This window comes from Indicator indicator, chromosome 29, assembly GCF_027791375.1.
Source record: "Indicator indicator isolate 239-I01 chromosome 29, UM_Iind_1.1, whole genome shotgun sequence".
Taxonomy (NCBI): Eukaryota; Metazoa; Chordata; class Aves; order Piciformes; family Indicatoridae; genus Indicator; species Indicator indicator.
In genome coordinates, this window is record NC_072038.1 from 10,163,394 (window position 1) to 10,182,322 (window position 18,929).

An 18,929-nucleotide genomic window follows, 5' to 3' on the forward strand; every position below is an offset into this window, starting at 1 on the left:
AGGTAGGTTTGCCCTTTTGGTGACCCTTCCTCTCCTGTGAGGGGTAAGCAACATAAATACTGTGAATAATCTGGCCCAGGGTGAAGCTGTCTTGCAATAAACAGCCTTTTCTCTCTGCTTTGCTGCTGTCTTGGGTCTAACAATAAATAAAAAAGCATTGAAGAATTCATGACCCAACACAAAAATACCAGTTCAAAGGAATCACCGTGGCAGCAGGTAGCAGCAGGTTTACAGAGATTAAAATTCCATGTCAGGTCAACTAGAAATAAACATTTCCCTAATACATCCAGAGCTTTGCCAAGAGGGCCAGATGAACCCCAGGAACAGCGTGGCCAGCTGGGTGGGAGTGGGTGTGCAAGCATCAGCAAAAAAGACTATTGCAGGATTGCTACTGAAAATAAAAATCAAAACAGCAGAAGAAAATATCACTATAAGTAACATATTCCTTGTATTTCTGGTTGGGGTTTTTTTGTTAACTGACAATATCTATTATCCCAGACAGACACTGCAGGAGTCTTTCAAAGAAAGCAAGCATTGTTCCTTACCCTTTTCTCCCACTCATTGTTCAAAGACTCATTGCTTTGCTCACACATCTTCTTTAGCTCCAGAATCTGCTTCTCTTTTGCCTCTCTGACGACTTGGGACTCACGAACAAGGGTCTGGACTGTCAAAAATGGGAAAAAAAGCCAACCTTGTAAGAGATCTCTTTGGGATTTTTCAGTGTTGGCAACAGATGCAACCAGGCTAAATGAGTTTTCCAATTGACCTGGCTTTCTGATGTTTTTTGGCTGATAAAAATACTTCATGCATGTGCTTCTTGAAAATTCAGCACTTATGTTCTGTGTCACTAAAGCATTCCAAGGTGTTCTCTCTTCTCTACAAATGATTTCATAGTGAGTTTTCCTTACTGTACTGTAAATACACAGCAACAAAATTCTGTAGTCTAAACAAAACAAGGCATTTTTAACCTGATTTTTTGTGCAGCCTTAGGAGAAAGGTTCTTGTGAAGGTTGAATGCCCATGATACATGAGGAAATTAAGTTCTCAACTTAAAATGTAGATGACTGCACCAACAATTCCCAGTCTGATGAATTCTGGGGGAAACAAAGCAGGTTCATAATCACTTCTGAAAAGTGACTGATCGTTTCCACTGTCTGCCAAGACTGTAGGTGACTCAAACACAACCTGTTACAGCTGAGCACAACCAGTACCCACCAAGAGAAGCAGCATTTCCTGTGATGGATAATTTACTTTGCCAAGGAGCAGGAAACAATATACATGGAACTCTCTCCTTTTTTGTCTGTAAGTTACCAAACTTTTGTATTATTTTACATTGTGGTTTAGTCCATAGTGTAAATGGACTCCAAGGAATTCTAAGAGAAACTAACATTCAAAATCTGCTGACAAGCCACACTCAGGCCAAGTTTTGTACTTCTGACATGTTCAAGACTACTACTGTTTGAAATCTCTTGCCACAGTAGTCCTAAATAAATAATACATTGTGGTTTGATAAAATGTACTGAATGTAAAAAGAAATTAACCTCCAGCCAGAGATTCCAAAAAGTTTGACGAAAGAGGTCAAAATACTTTGGTATCATCAAAGAAACTCTTTTTGTCTGTGTGTGACATTCATAAAATGTGTGTTAAATATAATCTCTTGGGAAAAAAGTGGGTTGGAAATTGGACAGCAAAGAAACCAGAAGCCTCCAAAATCTAACAGCAAAATTAGGTCAAGACTTGCAAAAGATGAAGAGAAGAGACATCTGCACTTAGAAGGAAGACATAAGCCCACAGCCACAGGAAGGATTGCAGTGTGACAGCACCGTGCAGATTACAACCACAAAGACAAAAATCACCTTTTTTCTCCAGTTTTCTATTCATTTCCTCAGCTTCATTTAGTTTGCTTTTGTGAAGGGACTTCAATACCTCTATTTCATCATTCTTCCTATCCAAAATCTGCAGGGAAAGTTCACAATATTTTAACAAAAGTCCAAAAAAACCAAAACTAATACTCACTGATCTCTGCCAAAGGAGCTGCCTTCAAGACCTAAGTGGTTAAATTTAAGTAATTCTCAGAGCTGAGACTGCCAAGTCATAAACAAAGGATTGATTTAGATAAATGTAGGCAGGAGAGTAGATTATAAAGGAGTTTCATGGTTTAGGGGGGGTATCTTTTTGTTTGCTTTTAAACTTGGGCAAATCCAATGTTGCTTTTGTTGAGTTTGGAAGTTTCATTGGTGCTACTGCTGCAAACAGGAAGGATTTGTTTCCCTTTTTGTATTTATGTTGCATCTAAAATTCTCAGCAGGATAAAGAAATACTGAAATAATTGATGAATTTCATTACACCACTCTGGGCTTCACTCCTTCAAGAAACACTGGGTTGGAATAGAGCAAGTCTTTGAGGTATAACTACATTTATGCTTCTGTGCACACTCATTTTGAGATGTTTGAGTATTTGCCCACTTAGAGACAGTATTTTAATTTAAATTTCATCTTTAAGATAATAATTAAAGAACAGATATTTTATAACAGCACCCCAAATCGCTCATCAAACAGAAGCTTTCATCTTAAAACAATGTTACTCCATCTGCATTAAATGTTTTGTGTCTTTAAAGATTAATCTGACACTATTTAACCTTTTCTAAAATATCCAAAGTCATTAAACGACTTCAAAAGCCAGAATTCTAATGTCAGTTAGAAAAGGATGACAACTCCAGGGATGAGAAAGCATCTGAACTATTTCTTATTCTCACAAAGCTGTTTCCTTTAGGCTCTCAGCTTTGCTAGCTAGTTATGCTTGCAGACTTTGAGAACAGATGAGCCAAATATGCACCTGACCAAATATTAACATCCTCTCAGGAGGCTTTGATGTGTCACAGTGTTGTGTCAACCAACTTCCTCCAAGTCAGTGACTCAGTCTTAAGAAACAAAACAGAGGTGCTCAGTAATGCAAAGCTTACAGTAGGATAAGTCATCATGATCCTGACCCTGAGCATTTAACTCCTACTATGTTCCTGGGATCAGAGAGTTTCAGAAGGCACTTAGGACCTTGCAGAATTTGATCCCAGATGTTTAAAAGACAATGAAAAGTAGCGGAAGGGACTTTGATAGTTTTTGTGTAAGCTTCTCCAGTGGTGTTACACCACACAACAGAGACAAATCCACCTTAACCCAAAGGAAGTGTATCTGGTGTCACTTTGTTGCTGGGAAGAATTAAAAGCTATAGCTGTAACATATCACCAACTGTTTACTGACCAGTCATGCTTTAAGTGTCAAACAGAGGCATAAGAACAAGCACTGCTGCTGTACTAGTGATGATTTGCCTACTAGTTTGTTTGGTTGTTGCATTGTGTCCATAAAATCCAAATTCAGGATTTTTGTTCTCAGTTTTCTATAGTGCAAACACTTTCTCTCCAAAAGACAAATCATGACTTCATGGTTTCATCAGCACATGGATCCAGAGGAACTGGTAAAATAGGTTTATCTTGTTCCAACAAGCAAACAAACAAATCTCTTTGTATTTTCATCTCCTTTCTGCAAGCATTTTTACATTTCTGTTATCATAGAATATTCTGCATTCTTATCATCTTATACAAACTGTTACCTACAATCTTACTTTAAAGGAACATTAACTGCAATTGTGAAGAAGTTAAAGTAAAACTGCAAATTATTTACAGTAACCAGAGTCTGTTATTTTGCTTCATATGATGCCTTTCGGAAAAAAAAATACAAAGATTTCCTACCTTCTGAACATCAGCATCATGCTTCTGCTGTAGTTTAAGCTTTTCTTCATGAAATTTGCGTTCTGCTATTTTCATTTTCATGCCCAGCTTTAAAAGAAAGAGAACAGACATAAAACTTCATAAAAATAAAGAATGACCCCTTTGGTAACTTTGAAATTATGCATTTGTGTCTTTGAGAAGGCAGTGGGAAGTGACTAACAATTAAATGCTACAAAAGGTTTATCATAGAATGGTCTAGGATGGAAGGGACTTCAGAGATCATCTACTCCAACCTTCCTGCTATAGGCAGGGTCACCTCTCAACTAGACTTGGTTGCTCAAAGCCTCATCCAACCTGGCTTTGAATACCCCCAGGCAGGAGGCAGCCACAACCTCCTTGGGCAGCCTATTCCAGAGTCTCACCACCCTCATACTGAAGAACTTCTTCCTAAGATCCAGTCTAACCCTGCTCTGCCTCAGCTTCAAACCATTCCCTATTGTCCTATTGCTAGACTCTTACAAAAAGTCCCTCTTCAACCTTCCTGCAGGAGCCCTTCAGGCATTGGAAGGCAGCTACAAGGTCCCCCCAGAGTTTCCTCTTCTCCAGGCTGAACACCCCAAGCTCCCTCAGGCTGTCCTCAGAGCAGAGGTGTTCCAGCCCTTGGATCACCTTTGTGGCCCCCCTCTGGACTCACTCCAACAGCTCTGTGTCCTTATGTTGGACACAGTATTTGAAGTGGGGGCACACAAGATCACTCATCCCATCCATTTATACTCAGTTTTTCACTACTTTCATATTTATTTGATAAAAACATTACCAAAGATCTCGGCCTAAAATATTTATTTAGAAAATGAATTTGTAAGACATTTCAGTTGGCAATAAAACCAACTGCCACTGGCCAGAAAAAGCCATCATCCTTTATTTAAACAAACACTTCAGAATGAAAGCTGCAATAGTTCTGTTAATATACAGAGGCTGGTAAACCTGCTTCTATTCTTCAGGCAGGTGTTACATTTATACAAAGAATGTCCTTTAGCCCAGATGTGGGGGTATTTTTGTTTTCTATTATTCAGAGATTTCACATTATAAACACATTTCCTTTTAAGGTGACTTATAATGGGACCAAGGATACTGCTGTTCAATTGGATTGCTAAAATACATTTCCTGCTTGTGTTTGCTTAAAGCAGTGTACTTGAACCCCTTCAACACAATAACACATTGCCACTTTTAGTCTAAGTTTTCATCTTTAAAGTATTTTTAAATCTCTTGCATGACTTCAGTATTCCATTAAAGGTCTGTCTTCCAAATCTCTGGTAATGTCATAGGCATTTGTGTTTCTCCTTTTTCTGAAAAAGAGAAAGTGGCACCTCAAGTTCAGACTCAGGCTTCTCCACTTTTGCACCTAATCATTTCGACTGGTGAGAAAGCGAAGTGGACAGAAAAGTTTCTCCAGAAGTAAGAACCTGACTTCTAACCATCTCAACTGGCAAACTCTAAAAGGAACCAACCAGCATTAGTCACTCTGCCTTTACTTTTATTCCTTTGACTCATCAAAAATAGTCACAGAATCAGAGAATCACTAAGACTGGAAAAGACCTCTGAGATCCTTGAGTCCAACCTTCAACCTAACACCACCATGACCATTAAACCTTGTTCCAAAGTGCCACGACCACACCCTTCTTGAATGACTCCTGACTCCACTGCCTCTCTGGGCAGCCTGTTCAAATGTCTGACCACTCTGGCAGCAAAGAAATTTCTCCTAATATCCATCCTAAACCCCACCTGGCACAGCTTGAGGCCACCTCTCATCCTATTGCTAGTTACCTGGGAGAAGAGACCAAGCCTCACTCCAACCTCCTTTCAGGTAGGTGTAGAGAGCAATGAGGTCTCCCCTTAGCCTTCTCTTCTCCAGACTAAACAACCTCAGTCACTCAAGTATGAACCTTTATCTAACAAACACAATGCAAAGTCTTCATTTCTTTTTACAATTACTTTGTGTTAGATACTTATTGTGACTTTGAAACACAAGCTAGAAAAACCCAAGTCAATGTGACAATGCAAAATGGCACGCAGAAAATACAGGAGACTCCTCAAGAACTGAAAACAGAAGCAGCAAGAGTAGCAAATCCTTTGAATTTCTGGACTGTACATCCACTGATACCCCAAATATACATCTGCTTATTACACTGCATATAAAGAGGCTACCTATCCCCCAGGACTAAATAGGTAAATAGTCTTATGCAAATTACTGGGGGGAAATAAGGGGGCTTGACAATTAATCCTAAGAAAACAGATAGTATTTTCAGCTGTCAGCCATCTCTTTTATCATCCAAAAATAAGCATCAGGATAAAAATGCATGTTCTGCTTGTAAAATATATGCATATGTATATATGAAAAGAAATATATGCAGATATCCCTCCAACAAAGTGACATTATAGAAGGAGATCTTAGTATCAGGTGATAAATAAGTGTTGATTTAAAAAAAAAAAAAAAGGAAGGAAAAAAAAAAGAAAAAGAGCACAGTAATCCACTTCCAGATAGACAGAATGTGAACATTCCATAAATAAATATGAAGATCTTGTAAAAACACAAATACTAGAACCTAAACATGAAAGAAACTCCAATCTACTTGAAATACATTAGAAGCCTATGAATTCCTGATGTATAGCTATGGCACTCAGAGCTATTAAATCCACACAAACACATTACATTTCAAACTCATTAATAAAGGGAGAATGTCTTAGCTGCTGTAAAATAATCCTTGGGGTTTTTGCATCAGCTGAGATCTGGTCTAAGCTTTATTATTTGTTAGTTTGAAGGCACATAAAAATAACTCAAACTCTCAAATTTGTCTTCTATTAAATAAGGACATCTCTTCCAGTGATGGTGATTGTTCTCTGCCACATGGCTGCTTTCCCACAGGTTGACAGCAGAAATCCCTGTACTTGAAGCTGACTCCCACTCCTTGTCATTAATCTTCCAATTTAACACCATTCATAGAACACAATCATAGAATTATTTCAGTTGGCAAAGCCCATTAAGATCATTGAGCCCAACCCTTATCTAACTCCACCACGTTTGGTGCTAAACCATGTCCTTCAGCACCACAACTCTGTCTCTTTTAAACACCTCCAGGGATGGGGATTCAACCACCTCTCTGGGGAGCCTGTTCCAGTGTTTGAGAACCCTTTCAGTGAAGAAGTTTCTTCCAATGTCCAGCGTAAACAGTTTAGAATGGACCATAGGTCCACGACACACGTGCATTTTCATCACAATCCTGGAAGTGTTAATTTGAGGGTTTGCTGTAGAAAGAAAGCTACTTTGGTTTCAAAATCCTACTTGTACAATTTCTTCTGTGGCACGCTGCTGGATAAGTCATAAAGCATAAGGATAACAAAGCAGTGTCCCACAGCAAAGCCTAGAGCATTGATTTCATTTATAAATCTGCTTTTTGACCCATCCTTTGTGTAAGGCAGACCTCCAATGTCACAGCATACGTAGATAAAATTGAGTCATGTAAACACATTATTAAAAGTGATCTCATTAAGGCTGGGGTTGAAGCAAATGGGCTCATCACAACTGGGAGTGAAGCTTCTCCCCTTCCATTTCAAACTTTAAACAAGTTATTAAATACTGATTTCAATAGAGAAGTATCTTCCAAATTAAAACCATACCCAACTGAGTCAACCGCATCTCTGTCATTACCAAATGTCAAACCTCATTTGCTAAGTTGGTCTCAATTTCCTGTGGAAGAGAGCTTTGTAACTTCATCTGCTGCTCTCTAAAGTGCCCTCTGCACCTCAGCTTTACTCTAATTATTAAACATATTGACAAACAAAAGCACCTAAACACCAGCGAAATATGAGGGGAAAATAGATACAAACCACTTAGACAAGTCATTCACCTTGTTGGAAGCCATTAACTGTGCTCATGCTCACCAGCTTTAATATCTTTTATTGTCAGTTAAGAGGCAGCAGCAGAGAACATGAAATTTATGGCATGTTAGCAAGGAAAAAAAAATAAAAGGAGGAAAAAAAAAAAGGTGTAGATATTTAGCTCTAGTTGAGAAGCTTGCAACTATGTATGAAATGCAGCCATTGCTGCTGCCTGCACATCATTCCTTCGGATTTCTGTCATTGTTTATTCTCCTTACAAAGACTATGAGGCAATTAAACCCTAAGGCCATGTAAACAATACTGATGTCAAACATCTGTGCTGGCCCTGTTATTTAAAGCCAGGGAGGGTGGTATCAACAGAACTGCTTTTATGTGCCTAGTCACACTTTCTTCCTCAGATGAAAAACCAAAATACCATCCCAACAGTTATCTGAAAATGGGATTTTTGTGTATCCCTGGTCCTGTGTCTTTATAGCAGAGGTAGGTGCTCTGAAAATTTAAATAACTCGCCAAAAATTTAAATAACTGTCCAAGAAATTTAAATGACTGTCCAAAAAATTTAAATAGCTGTCCAAAAAAATTTAAATAACTGTCCAAAAAATTTAAATAACTGTCCAAAATAATATAAATAATTATCAAACTTAAACTGGTAAGAGTCTAATCTGCAGCTCTCATAAATTTTTGGAGGGGAAAAAAAAAAAAAAGTGCTGTATCTCAGCTCTTCAAGACAGAGGACAAACATTCATCTTGTCCTAACTTATTGTAGAAATATTTAATACCTACTTTAGAAGGAAATCAGTGAGTGAACTACCAATATCAATCAGAGATAGCTTTAAACTACGGAGCACTGACCACTTATTTTCATTATGGGGATCACCCCTAGGCTAGAGGTAGCATCCTGAGGGTTTAACAGCCATTAGAGATTTATTTTTTGGGGGGGAGGGAGAATATCTGACAAAACACTACTTGTTGTTTGACAGATTTATTTTTTTTTCCAAGTCTATGAATATATGGGGGAAGGAGGAAGCAAGGAAGAGGGGGAGAAGGATGTAAACAATAAATGAGAACTTCAAAGCAAGAACTAACAATGTAGAACAATGACTTGTATATCTTACAATATACGACAAAACTTATTTGTCTTGGTGTTATGCAGCTGCTAAAAGGAATCAGTGGCACAATACAAAGCTTTGATATTTTCATAGAAGAAAAAGGTTTCTTAAAAAACAAACAAACAAAAAAAAAAACACCACAACAAAACCAAACCACAACTCCCAAACCAACAAACAGCTAGAACTTTCTACTCAATTGTCTTTACTCAAATTTCACATCCAGGGTTAAAAAAAAATAAATGTCAATAATTTATACAATGCTTTAAACTATTGAGGCAGGTCAAGGCAGGAGATGCTGTACTTGCAAAGCATTCAAGATTTATTATACAGAAAGACATGCGGACTTCAGACTAATTTGGAATGGTCTGGGTTGGGCCAATCCCAGGCACAAATCCAGGCTGGATGAAGAGTGGGTTGAGAGAAGCAATGAAGAAAGAGACTTTGGTCTTGGTGTATTGATTGATGAGAAGCTCACCGTGAGCTGCCAGTGTGCTCATGCAACCCAGGACGCAAATTGTATCCTGGGCTGCATCAAGAGGAATGTGGCCAGCAGCACAACAGAAGGGATTCCGCCCCTTGACTTTGCTCTGCTGAGACCTCAGCTCCAATCCTGCCTCCAGTTCTGATGTCCCCAGTATAAGAAGGACACAGAGCTGTTGGAGTGAGTCCAGAAGAGGGCCACAAAGATGATCCAAGGGCTGGAGCACTGCTGCTATGAGGACAGGCTGAGGGAGCTGGGCTTGTTCAGTCTGGAGAAGACTCCAGTGGGTACCTTAGAGCTGCTTTCCAATACCTGAAGGGATCCTACAGGAAGGCTGGAGGGGAACTTTTCATAAGGGTATCTAGCAATAGGACAAGGGGAAATGGTTTGAAGCTGAGAGAGAGCAGGGTTAGACTAGATCTTATAGTGTAACCCCCAAAGCTTTTAAGATTAATTTTGAGGTTTATTACTAACCTTTAACACTTAGAACAATTTAGAAGTCAAAATAAACACCCAAATACCTAAAAGGAAATCACTGGTGTGAAGAAAAAAAAAAAAGGATGAAAGAAATTCATAGTTTCTAATAAACTAAACAGAAATCCTACAATAAACATAATATTTAATCATATTGGAACCAATCCTAACTAAACGGAACTGCTGCAAAACTTGTGCTGAATTTACACTATGTAGAAAAAAAACCCCAACTGTTCACTGCATTCAGATGTCTGTCATATGAGATACAGCTTAATATCACATCTTACATTTACTGACAAGCTTCTACCCACTTGCTCAGGCAATTCTGAAGATCAGTATCTGCTTCCAAATTGTTTTTAACCAAAGTGAGAAATGCATTGTAGTATGAAAACAAAGTGGGAAGGGTAAAGTGGGTAAGATGCATACAGAAACACAGCTCCTCTTTCACACTCCCATGAATCTGGTTCTCATGACAACCAAGAGCTGCAAAATCTTCACAATTAAAACATGCAAAGTACATTAGGATAGAAGGTTCACTGATGTTCTGGGTCTGTAGCAAAGTGAAATGACCAAAGAATCAAATACAACCCCAGGTCCTGTTAAGTGTAAACGGATTTAATTTCCTTGCAAGTGCTGATGGTTGTCCAGAAGCGCATGGTGTGGGAAAGTTTAGAGATCTTTACTCAAAGCCTCAGACACAGGCAGCTCAGAAGCAGCATGGCTAAGGGCTGCGTGCTGGATCAAAGCTGGACCGAGCTAGGCGGGAGCCTTTTGTAGCAGCGAGCAGCCACGGTTCGAGCTGCAACCTCAGACTGGAGCCGACAGCAAAGCGCCCGAGAGCTGAGGAGGCAGCCAGGGGGCGCTGCTCTCACCCAGCCAGGGCGATGGGAACGACCCCGGCCAGCGCCGGGACCGGGGCGGGCAAACAGGGCGGGGTGCGAGAGCTGGTGCAGGCAGAGCCTACCAAAACTCCATACAAATAAGCAAGGTATAAGGATGAATGTTTTGTTGGGAAAAAATGAGAATATTTTGTTGACAAGTTTGCATTTCTTGCACAGGTCAAGGTTTCAGGAGGAGCTGCAGGTACAGAAGCAGTACCTGCTGCATCACCCTGAGATCCAGCTTGGTTCCCTTGATAACTGAGATTCTGGACAAGAAAGAAGAACTATTTTGAGTCTTCAACATAAAGAATTGTGATGACGTGCAAAGGAGATCCTTTTAAGTATCAAGCTCATTGTTTTTCACTGACTCAGATGCAGACACTTCCCAGAACTCCCCTGGGAGGGGCAGGGGCGGATGGTGGGCTGCAGTTTTGCCACCTAGCTGGTTTTACTTCATTGAAATTTCCAAAGGCTCTATCAAGACCTAAGAACAAATCCTTTAAATTAAAGGAAGTCATAAATAATATTTTTCCTAGTAGAACATTACACACAATAAAAGAGTGTTTTCCATCTGGGATTCACATTAACACTGGGCTTTCTTCCTGATGTTTGTGCTCATCCTCTAAGTGTAACACAGAAATTAAAAGTAATTAAAACTACATTTTGAAACAATAGATCATTAACCACTCCACAGAGGAGCATCAATGTTTTTAACTGATGCAAGGGCTATGGCAAAATCAACGTCTTCAGCCTGATCTAGTGGGAGGAGCCCCTGCTCACTTTAGGGAGTTTGGACAAGATGACCTTTGGGGATCCTAGAATCATAGCATGGCTTAGGTTGGAAGGGACCTCATAGATAATCTACTCCAATTCCCTTGGTATAAGCAGGGATACCTCTCCAGAAGACTTGGTTGCTCAAGGCCCCATCCAACCTGGCCTTGAACACCCCCAGGGAGGGGGCAGCCACAACCTCCCTGGCAGCCTATTTCAGAGTCTCACCACACTCATACTGAAGAACTTCTCCCTAAGATCCAGTCTAGCCCTTCTCTGCCTCAGCTTTAAACCATTCCCCCTTGTGCTGTCTCTAGACACCCTTATGGAAAGTCTCTCTGCAGCCTTCCTGTAGGATCCCTTCAGGTATTGGAAGGCAGCTCTGAGGTCTCCCCAGAGGCTTCTCTTCTCCAGGCTGAACACCCCCAGCTCCCTCAGCCTATCTTCACAGCAGAGGTGCTCCAGCCCTTGGATCACCTTTGCGGCCCTCCTCTGGACTCACTCCAACAGCTCTGTGTCCCTGTGATGGGTCCCTTCCAACCCAATCCAACGTTTGAATCTGTGAAAGTCTCTGTTGCAAAGAGCTTACAGTGTGGACAAACTAGAGACAGACTGAAAACAAAGCAGTATCAAATGAGTGAAACAGGCAGAAATCAGAATGTTAAAAAAGATCTTTTATAAACATGGCCTTTTGCCCAGATTCAAAGGTCCCTCTACTAAAGTGGATGTTTATGATGTGGACTGCATTATTTGGCCTCACAAACATTGATATTTCTCTCCACATATCTAATTTTCTTTATATCCTTACTCTTTAAAAAGATTACAGCAGCTACTTCCAGCTAGAATCTTTCTACAGAGCACTCTGAAACTAGATCATCACTTAAGTAAAAAAGTTAACATGACATTGTCCCATTTTTACAGCCACTAAAAATGAAAGGCTTTGTCCTCAATGAAATCATGCCAGCATTCCCCTGTCAAGAAAAATCTGACTTTCTCAGTGCCACTGGACATTAATACACGTTTGCTGTACACAGAAAAATAATTGAATGGACAATTGTTCTCATTCATATGTAAATGTCATTAGGCTCTTTCAAAAGAGAACAATGTATTTTTCAGAGAGTTCTTAGCTGGGGGGTGGTGGGAAGAGGGAGAAAAGCCTACAGCTTAGTATCCCAACAACTGTACTCACTTGGAATGGGAGTTTTAGTTTTCCCCCTAACATGCATTTTAGCACTCCAGCACATCCTATTACTTAGTAGCTTTATTTGGAGTGGCAAGTGGCCCGCTTCCATACAAAACACATATGCCTGCTACCAGTAGTAGAGACTCTGACATCAGTAAGGACCCAAAAAAGTTCAAAATCGGTTTAGAAACTGTGAAAGTGTGGCAGGTACCACCAACAACAAATACAAAAGGTACAACGGGGCTTGCTAGGCTGATAAAGATCAGCTTGGTGCCCCCAGACATTAGCTGGTGCCTCCAGGCCCAGAATTCCTTTTGTTGCTTGGAGAATCCAGACCTCCAACTAAGTATGAAATTGGCCAGCAGGTGATATAAATTGAGTCCTGCTGTGGAGAGGGTTCTGCTATATGGAGAGAGTTCTCTCCACACAGAAGCAGCCTGGCAGTCCTATCTTCTCCTCTTAGAACAGGACCTGGTCTAAAGGAGTCCTCATCCCACATTGGTGACTGTATACACAATCCATTGCCTGAGTACCCATGGGGAGATTTTCCTTTTCTGAGTGAGTGTGAGCACATTTTAGTTCCTCCCTCCAAAGAGTTTAACTGGTTGTGCAGCAGGATATTCCCAACTGACATCCCAATCTGGAATGTTATTGTGTCAGAAAGAGAGCAGATTAATTGCAATAAATCCACAGTTTTCAGGTGGCTATGGCTGTCTGTTTTGTGGGTGCCTCTGTGACAGAAGGCAATAGAAACAATATATATGTGATAGAGCAACAATGAGATGCAATTTCATAAAGGCTAGCCCAAAAGTACAACAAGCTGCATCTTCAAGAACTGCAACAAACTCCGTCTTCAATAATAGCAACAAACTTCAACTGCCTGCACTGAAAATTGAACCCAGCTGAACCTTGTGGACATACAGAAATCCTACTGATTTCAAAGGGAGTTCATAAAATCTGAGTATAATAAAACAGCAGATACTACCAGAGAACTTCATGTAATTCTGTGTAGTTCCAAGTCCAGAGGAGTGAAGAAGTCTGTACACACTAAGTCAACACCACTTACTTTTTCTCCCCAGTGTTATTCCTTTTTTTTCTTCACGTTGTAGTTCAGCAGCTACTGAACTTTTCACACTCATTTCAAGCTCTCCTAAAAGAGTCAGTAAAACTCTACTCCTGCCTTTATTTCACAAGTGTATCAAATAGCAACAGTTTGTAGTACCCACTTTTCTCTACTCAATCTATTTTCTCCCACAAAACCCAGGATCTATACGTGTAAAAAAAAAAAATAAACCCCAAACTTTCAGCTTCTTTTTGTTTGTTTTTCTTTAAAGAGAGAGAGAGACACTTTGAGGTAGAGATTAATCATGCAGCGAAAGATTAATTCCCAGCTGCTTGGCAACCATCTGGACATTCTACTGGTTAAAACACTAGTTTGAATTGCTAACCTACTGCTTTGATGTTTCTCAATGTCTCCAGCACATATGTGCAATAATTAAAGACACAGTTCCCAAACTATTGCAAAAACTAACTAAATAAATAACTATACATGGACATATATATCTCTCCATGACCAGACCAATTAGTATCAGGAATTATAAATCACAAGTCAGTTCATGAAAACATGCCTCATCCTAAGAGTCTATGTCTCACACCAGCCTAGCAATAAAATAGGTTTGAGTTTTATTACATTGCATTCTGAGGAGTTATCAAAGCAAGACAGGATGTGATTTCCTCACACGGAAGACAATGGACAAGTTGCACATGTTCTGAGGAACAAGACATTAATCAGCCTGGAATCATGTTAACAGAAGGCAAGATTGCTGTGTTTTCAAACATGAACTAACAGATAACTATTCAGAGCGATTACTTGGTGGTGAGAATGAGTTTACAACTGAATCCTCAATATAAATCAGACACGGTGTTCAAAACAGACCTCGCGTTTGTGGAGAAAAGGAAGAGATTCAAATGAGCCAGAGAAGATTCAAAGTCATCATCCACACTGCTTGGGATATTTTTAAGTGGAATAAACAGTATTATCAGAAGAAAAGTTGTCATTAAAAACTAGGCAAAATGACAGTCAAGAGGAAATCATAATCTGCCTTTTTGTATTTCCTTGCCCCTTTTTATGGGCCACAGTTGTGTGAACAGAATTCTCACATCTTAGCAAGAATATTCACCAGGATTAAAAACCTTCACAAGTTTTATCCCTTGGAAAACAGGAAGATGTTTGTGAGCAGAAGTATGACCTGGACAGTACTGGACGAACAGGACAACAGAAGAAGTGGAACAGTAAAGGGAGAGAAGAAAAAGTAAAGAACAGAGGGAGCAGGAGGAAAAAAAAATTCCAACACATGATGCTCCAGTTACTGTAAGATTCAAGTTTTGGGCCCACATGCAGATGCCTTTGTAACTTAAATGATTTCAGAAAGTCCATCAGAAACACTCTCCTCCTATTGCTAAGCATAAGCAGGATCCCCAGCCCCATCCCATGTTCTTTTAGCTGCACTCAGCTCTCCCCATTCCATACACATATGTACCCACATCCATCTAGCAAGCAGATTTAAACTCTCTAGAGACATGCCTGTGAGCACACAGACACTTCTATTTCATCGGAATATACACCAGAACAATGCTGATAGATTTTGTTACCATTCTTGGAAGACAGGAACAAAATATCTGTTTTCAATGAGGAAAAAAAATATCAAACCCATGATGCAGCTAAGAGCACAATGATGTTAATTTGACATTGGTAACAGCTCAGTTTAATTACAACAGCCCTTCTTTTAGGATACTGTCTCGAGATTAGTTTTATTTATTGCTTTTAATTTGGCATGTGCTAAGCGTTTCATTTGTGCATTTAAATACTTTGCTACACAACAGAGCAATTAAAAGGAAGAAATCAAAACCAAAAGGGCAATACTCACTGATCACCATCTCCTGACTACAGGCACACATTTTTATCTTCAAGTGGGTTTGGTTTTCTCTTTTTTTATCTCCTCCTCAAATCTCACCTCTTTTCTCTAACACCACCAGCAAGGGTTATTCACTCTCCCTCCCAAGTTCTATAACTTTCTTTCCTCCCTGCATTCTTTCCACTACATTTTAAGTATGGTCTCTTTGGGTGGGGGGTGGATCTGTATCACAGCCCTTATGCAACACTTTCCAATTCAAGTTGTAACCTCTTGCCAGATAAGTGAGAGGCACAGTAAATCTGCTGCTTTCAACGCCTTAAAATTCAGAACACTTTCAACCAGAGCAAGACCCAACTATAACATCATCACTGCAGCACGCTGATTTTATCTTCATGTAAATATATCACTAGATCCCAGCACTTTTGGTGCAGTACAGCTGTATACATGGCTTGATGCTCTTTGTAAACAAAACTTGTGTCATGCAGCAACTGGGAGTGCTCATTCACCAAACAAAGAAAAGGAGAAAAAGATTACAAAGATAAAGGCTCTAAAGAGCTTTTTTTCAAAAGGCTGCATCATAAAGATAGAATTCTTGAATACATTAAAAAAAACACCTTTCTTCCTTTTTCATCGTACTTCCAGTCCTCAATCCATGAAAACAAATTTTGAGTGGGAAAAAAAAGTATCTTTTCCCCATTCCCTAAGTTGTCTTTCACTACCCAGCTCACCTCTCCTTTGCCCTGGGCATGTATTCTCTCTTTCTCAGATACAGAATCATATCATGGTTTGGGTTGGAAGGGACCTCCAACTCTCCTACAGTAAGCAGGGACATCCTCCACTAGAGCATGTTACTCAGAGACTTTTTGAGCCTGACCTTGAAGATCTTCAGGGATGGGGTCTCAATCACCTCTTTGGCAACCTGTTGCAGTGTTCCACCACCCTCATGCTAAAGAACTTGCTCCTAACATCCAACCTAAATCTTCTCTCATTTCAAACCATTGCTCCTTGCCCTATCACTGCAGGCCTTTGGAAACAGTCCCTCTGCAGCCTTCTTGTAGCCCCCTTCAGGTACTGGAAGGCTGCTCTTAGGTCTCCCTTGGGTCTTTTCCAGGCTGAACAACTCCAGGTTTAAAGAAACACCAAAACTTCTTTGAAGCCTGTATCAGAACTGTTTAACAAACCAGATTTTATTAACAAAGCTAAGTTTGTTTTCTATCTTCAGAAGAATTTGAAACCATTATCTTAGCAGTGCTGTTGGGGCTGCTTTTCTGAAAAATCAGCACTAAGAACTTTTTCTTCCCCTCTTCCTCTGCTCTGTGGAGTATTGGGTGGCACTCAGGATGACCGAAGGTGAAGTTCAAAGGGAGGCTTTTCCTATTTATCAAGATAAGCCCCAGCCATGCCATCTGTTCTGTTTTGCTGCACTGCTGAAAGCTGATCTATTCCTGTTTTGTTGCATCTTCCTTGTTTGAACCCATGAGTTTTCAGTAATGACAGTTCCCCAAATGGCTTAATCCATTTCAGAACTATTGGAGGAAAATATGACTAAAGACCACTGCTTGATGATATTCACATTTTCATAAATCTGTGATGTGGTTATCATTGAAAATGGCCATGTGGTTAGAATTACAGAGTCAAAACAGGTGCAGGAATGGTTTATGAACAAAGGTCCAAAGGTTAAAAGCAAAAAACCCACACTTATCCTATTTTATGTTCTCCCATTCTACTACAAAGAGGTTGAAAACAGTTAGAAGTTGACCAAAACTCTTTTGTGTTTTGCTGTTAATACATTTACCTTCTATAAATAAAAAGGCTTTATTCTTAATTGAGCTTCACAAACAAAATCAGATGAAAACACATTTAAGTTTTCTACTTAATAGCACACACATGGTGATTGTGAAATCCTGTCTATAACCTTTCCAGTTTAAACCAGCCCAGAGCTGAGCACCATTAGCAAAAAGCACTGGATTTTTACAGTGTGGTTTAGAGGATTTTTCCACTGAACTAGCAAAGTATTTGCTGAGTATTTTATGTAGCTACTTGGCACCCATTTCTGTTTATTTAATTTGAAAATATTCTTTAAATGACAAGGCTGTGCTTTCAATTTAGTATTTTTTGAGGGGGGGTCCATTTTCACATCTTACGAAAGTTTGTCTCATCCTGAGGCAACGGTGGTTTGAATATTGTCAATGCAAAAGAAAAGTCAATATCAGAGCAGAGAAAGTGGAAGGCACACATCTTGTGCAACAGGCATGTCAGGCTGCTTGTTTAAGCATCAAGACTGCCAGCTCTCAGTGTAAAGCAGACTTCCATTTGCATTACTTCATTAACAATGAAAGTACCTACAAACCAGATTTACCCTCCCTTCAAGGCTGTCTTGGAAGTAACTTTAGGACAGTTAGAATAATAGAATCATAGAATTGTCAGGGTTGGAAGGGACCTCAAGGATCATCTAGTTCCAGCCCATGGCAGGGACCCCTCACACTAGATCAGGTTGCTCAGAGCCCCATCCAGCCTGGCCTTAAAAACCTCCAGGGATGAGGCTTCTACCACCTCCCTGGGCAACCTGCTCCAGTGTCTCACTCCCTTGATTTTCCAAGAGCATATGACTGAAACCAGAAATTTAAAGGGCAAAGAGAGAAGAGTGTTGGGTTGAGGTTTTTAAATAATATTCTTCACACACCTTGATTTTCCTTTCCTGAAGTCTGGCCCACCAGACCAATGATTCAGAGATTCAGAGACTCAGAATGGTTTGGGTTGGAAAGAACCTTAATGATCATCTAGTTCCAACCCCCCTGCCATGGGCAGGGACACCTTCCAATAGGTCAGGTTGCTCCAGGCCTCATCCAACCTGGCCCTGAGCATCTCCAAGGAGGGGGCATCCACGACAACCTGTTCCAATGTCTCACCACCCTCACTGTAAGGACTTTCAAACAAAAAATGTAATGCAATCTGAACTATCAATGTGCTAAACAAAATGTATTTAAGATTGATCTCAGGGATGATGTTTTAGATACACTCAGTAGCCTATGACAACAATATCACAGGTGTGTAACTTCCTTAAAGTAAGAAAAAGGTGGAAATGACCACAGAAATTAATTGCTGTACATAATGAAAACAAAACAACCTGGCATGAGAGAATCAGAGTTTTGACAGTAACCTCACTAATTAACAGCAAAACCCTAAACAAAGAAAATAGGAGATAAATGAGGCAAATACAGAAATAATGTAGAGCCACCAAGAAGTAAGGTCTAGACATGCAGATATTTAAAGTTATATAAAAAGTAAATAAAAATACTTGGTAAATCAAGGGTTCCACTGGTTCTGTTAAAAAGCAGTTTGGAAAATTCCTAGAATTCAAACTCTTCTACACTCAAAATTCCTTCAAGGAAACAGTAAATGTGTTCAGAAAGACTTTTTTTAATTCCCTAGTTGTGAAACACATTAAGCGTTTAAGGAAAAGCCTTGTCACTTCTGCAGAAATTCTCTTACAG

General features: G+C 39.8%; 1 protein-coding gene across 1 annotated transcript in view; it reads right to left on the reverse strand.

The window, feature by feature from the left end:
- Positions 1-18,929, reverse strand: part of CEP112 (centrosomal protein 112) — a 161,741-nt gene that overhangs the window by 123,839 nt on the left and 18,973 nt on the right. Inside the window, exons 8-10 of the mRNA XM_054393864.1 lie at positions 3,746-3,832; positions 1,857-1,956; positions 546-664 (exon numbers count right to left, since the gene is read on the reverse strand). Coding sequence (XP_054249839.1) covers positions 546-664; positions 1,857-1,956; positions 3,746-3,832 — 306 coding nt within the window. The remainder of the gene's footprint in view (positions 1-545; positions 665-1,856; positions 1,957-3,745; positions 3,833-18,929) is intronic.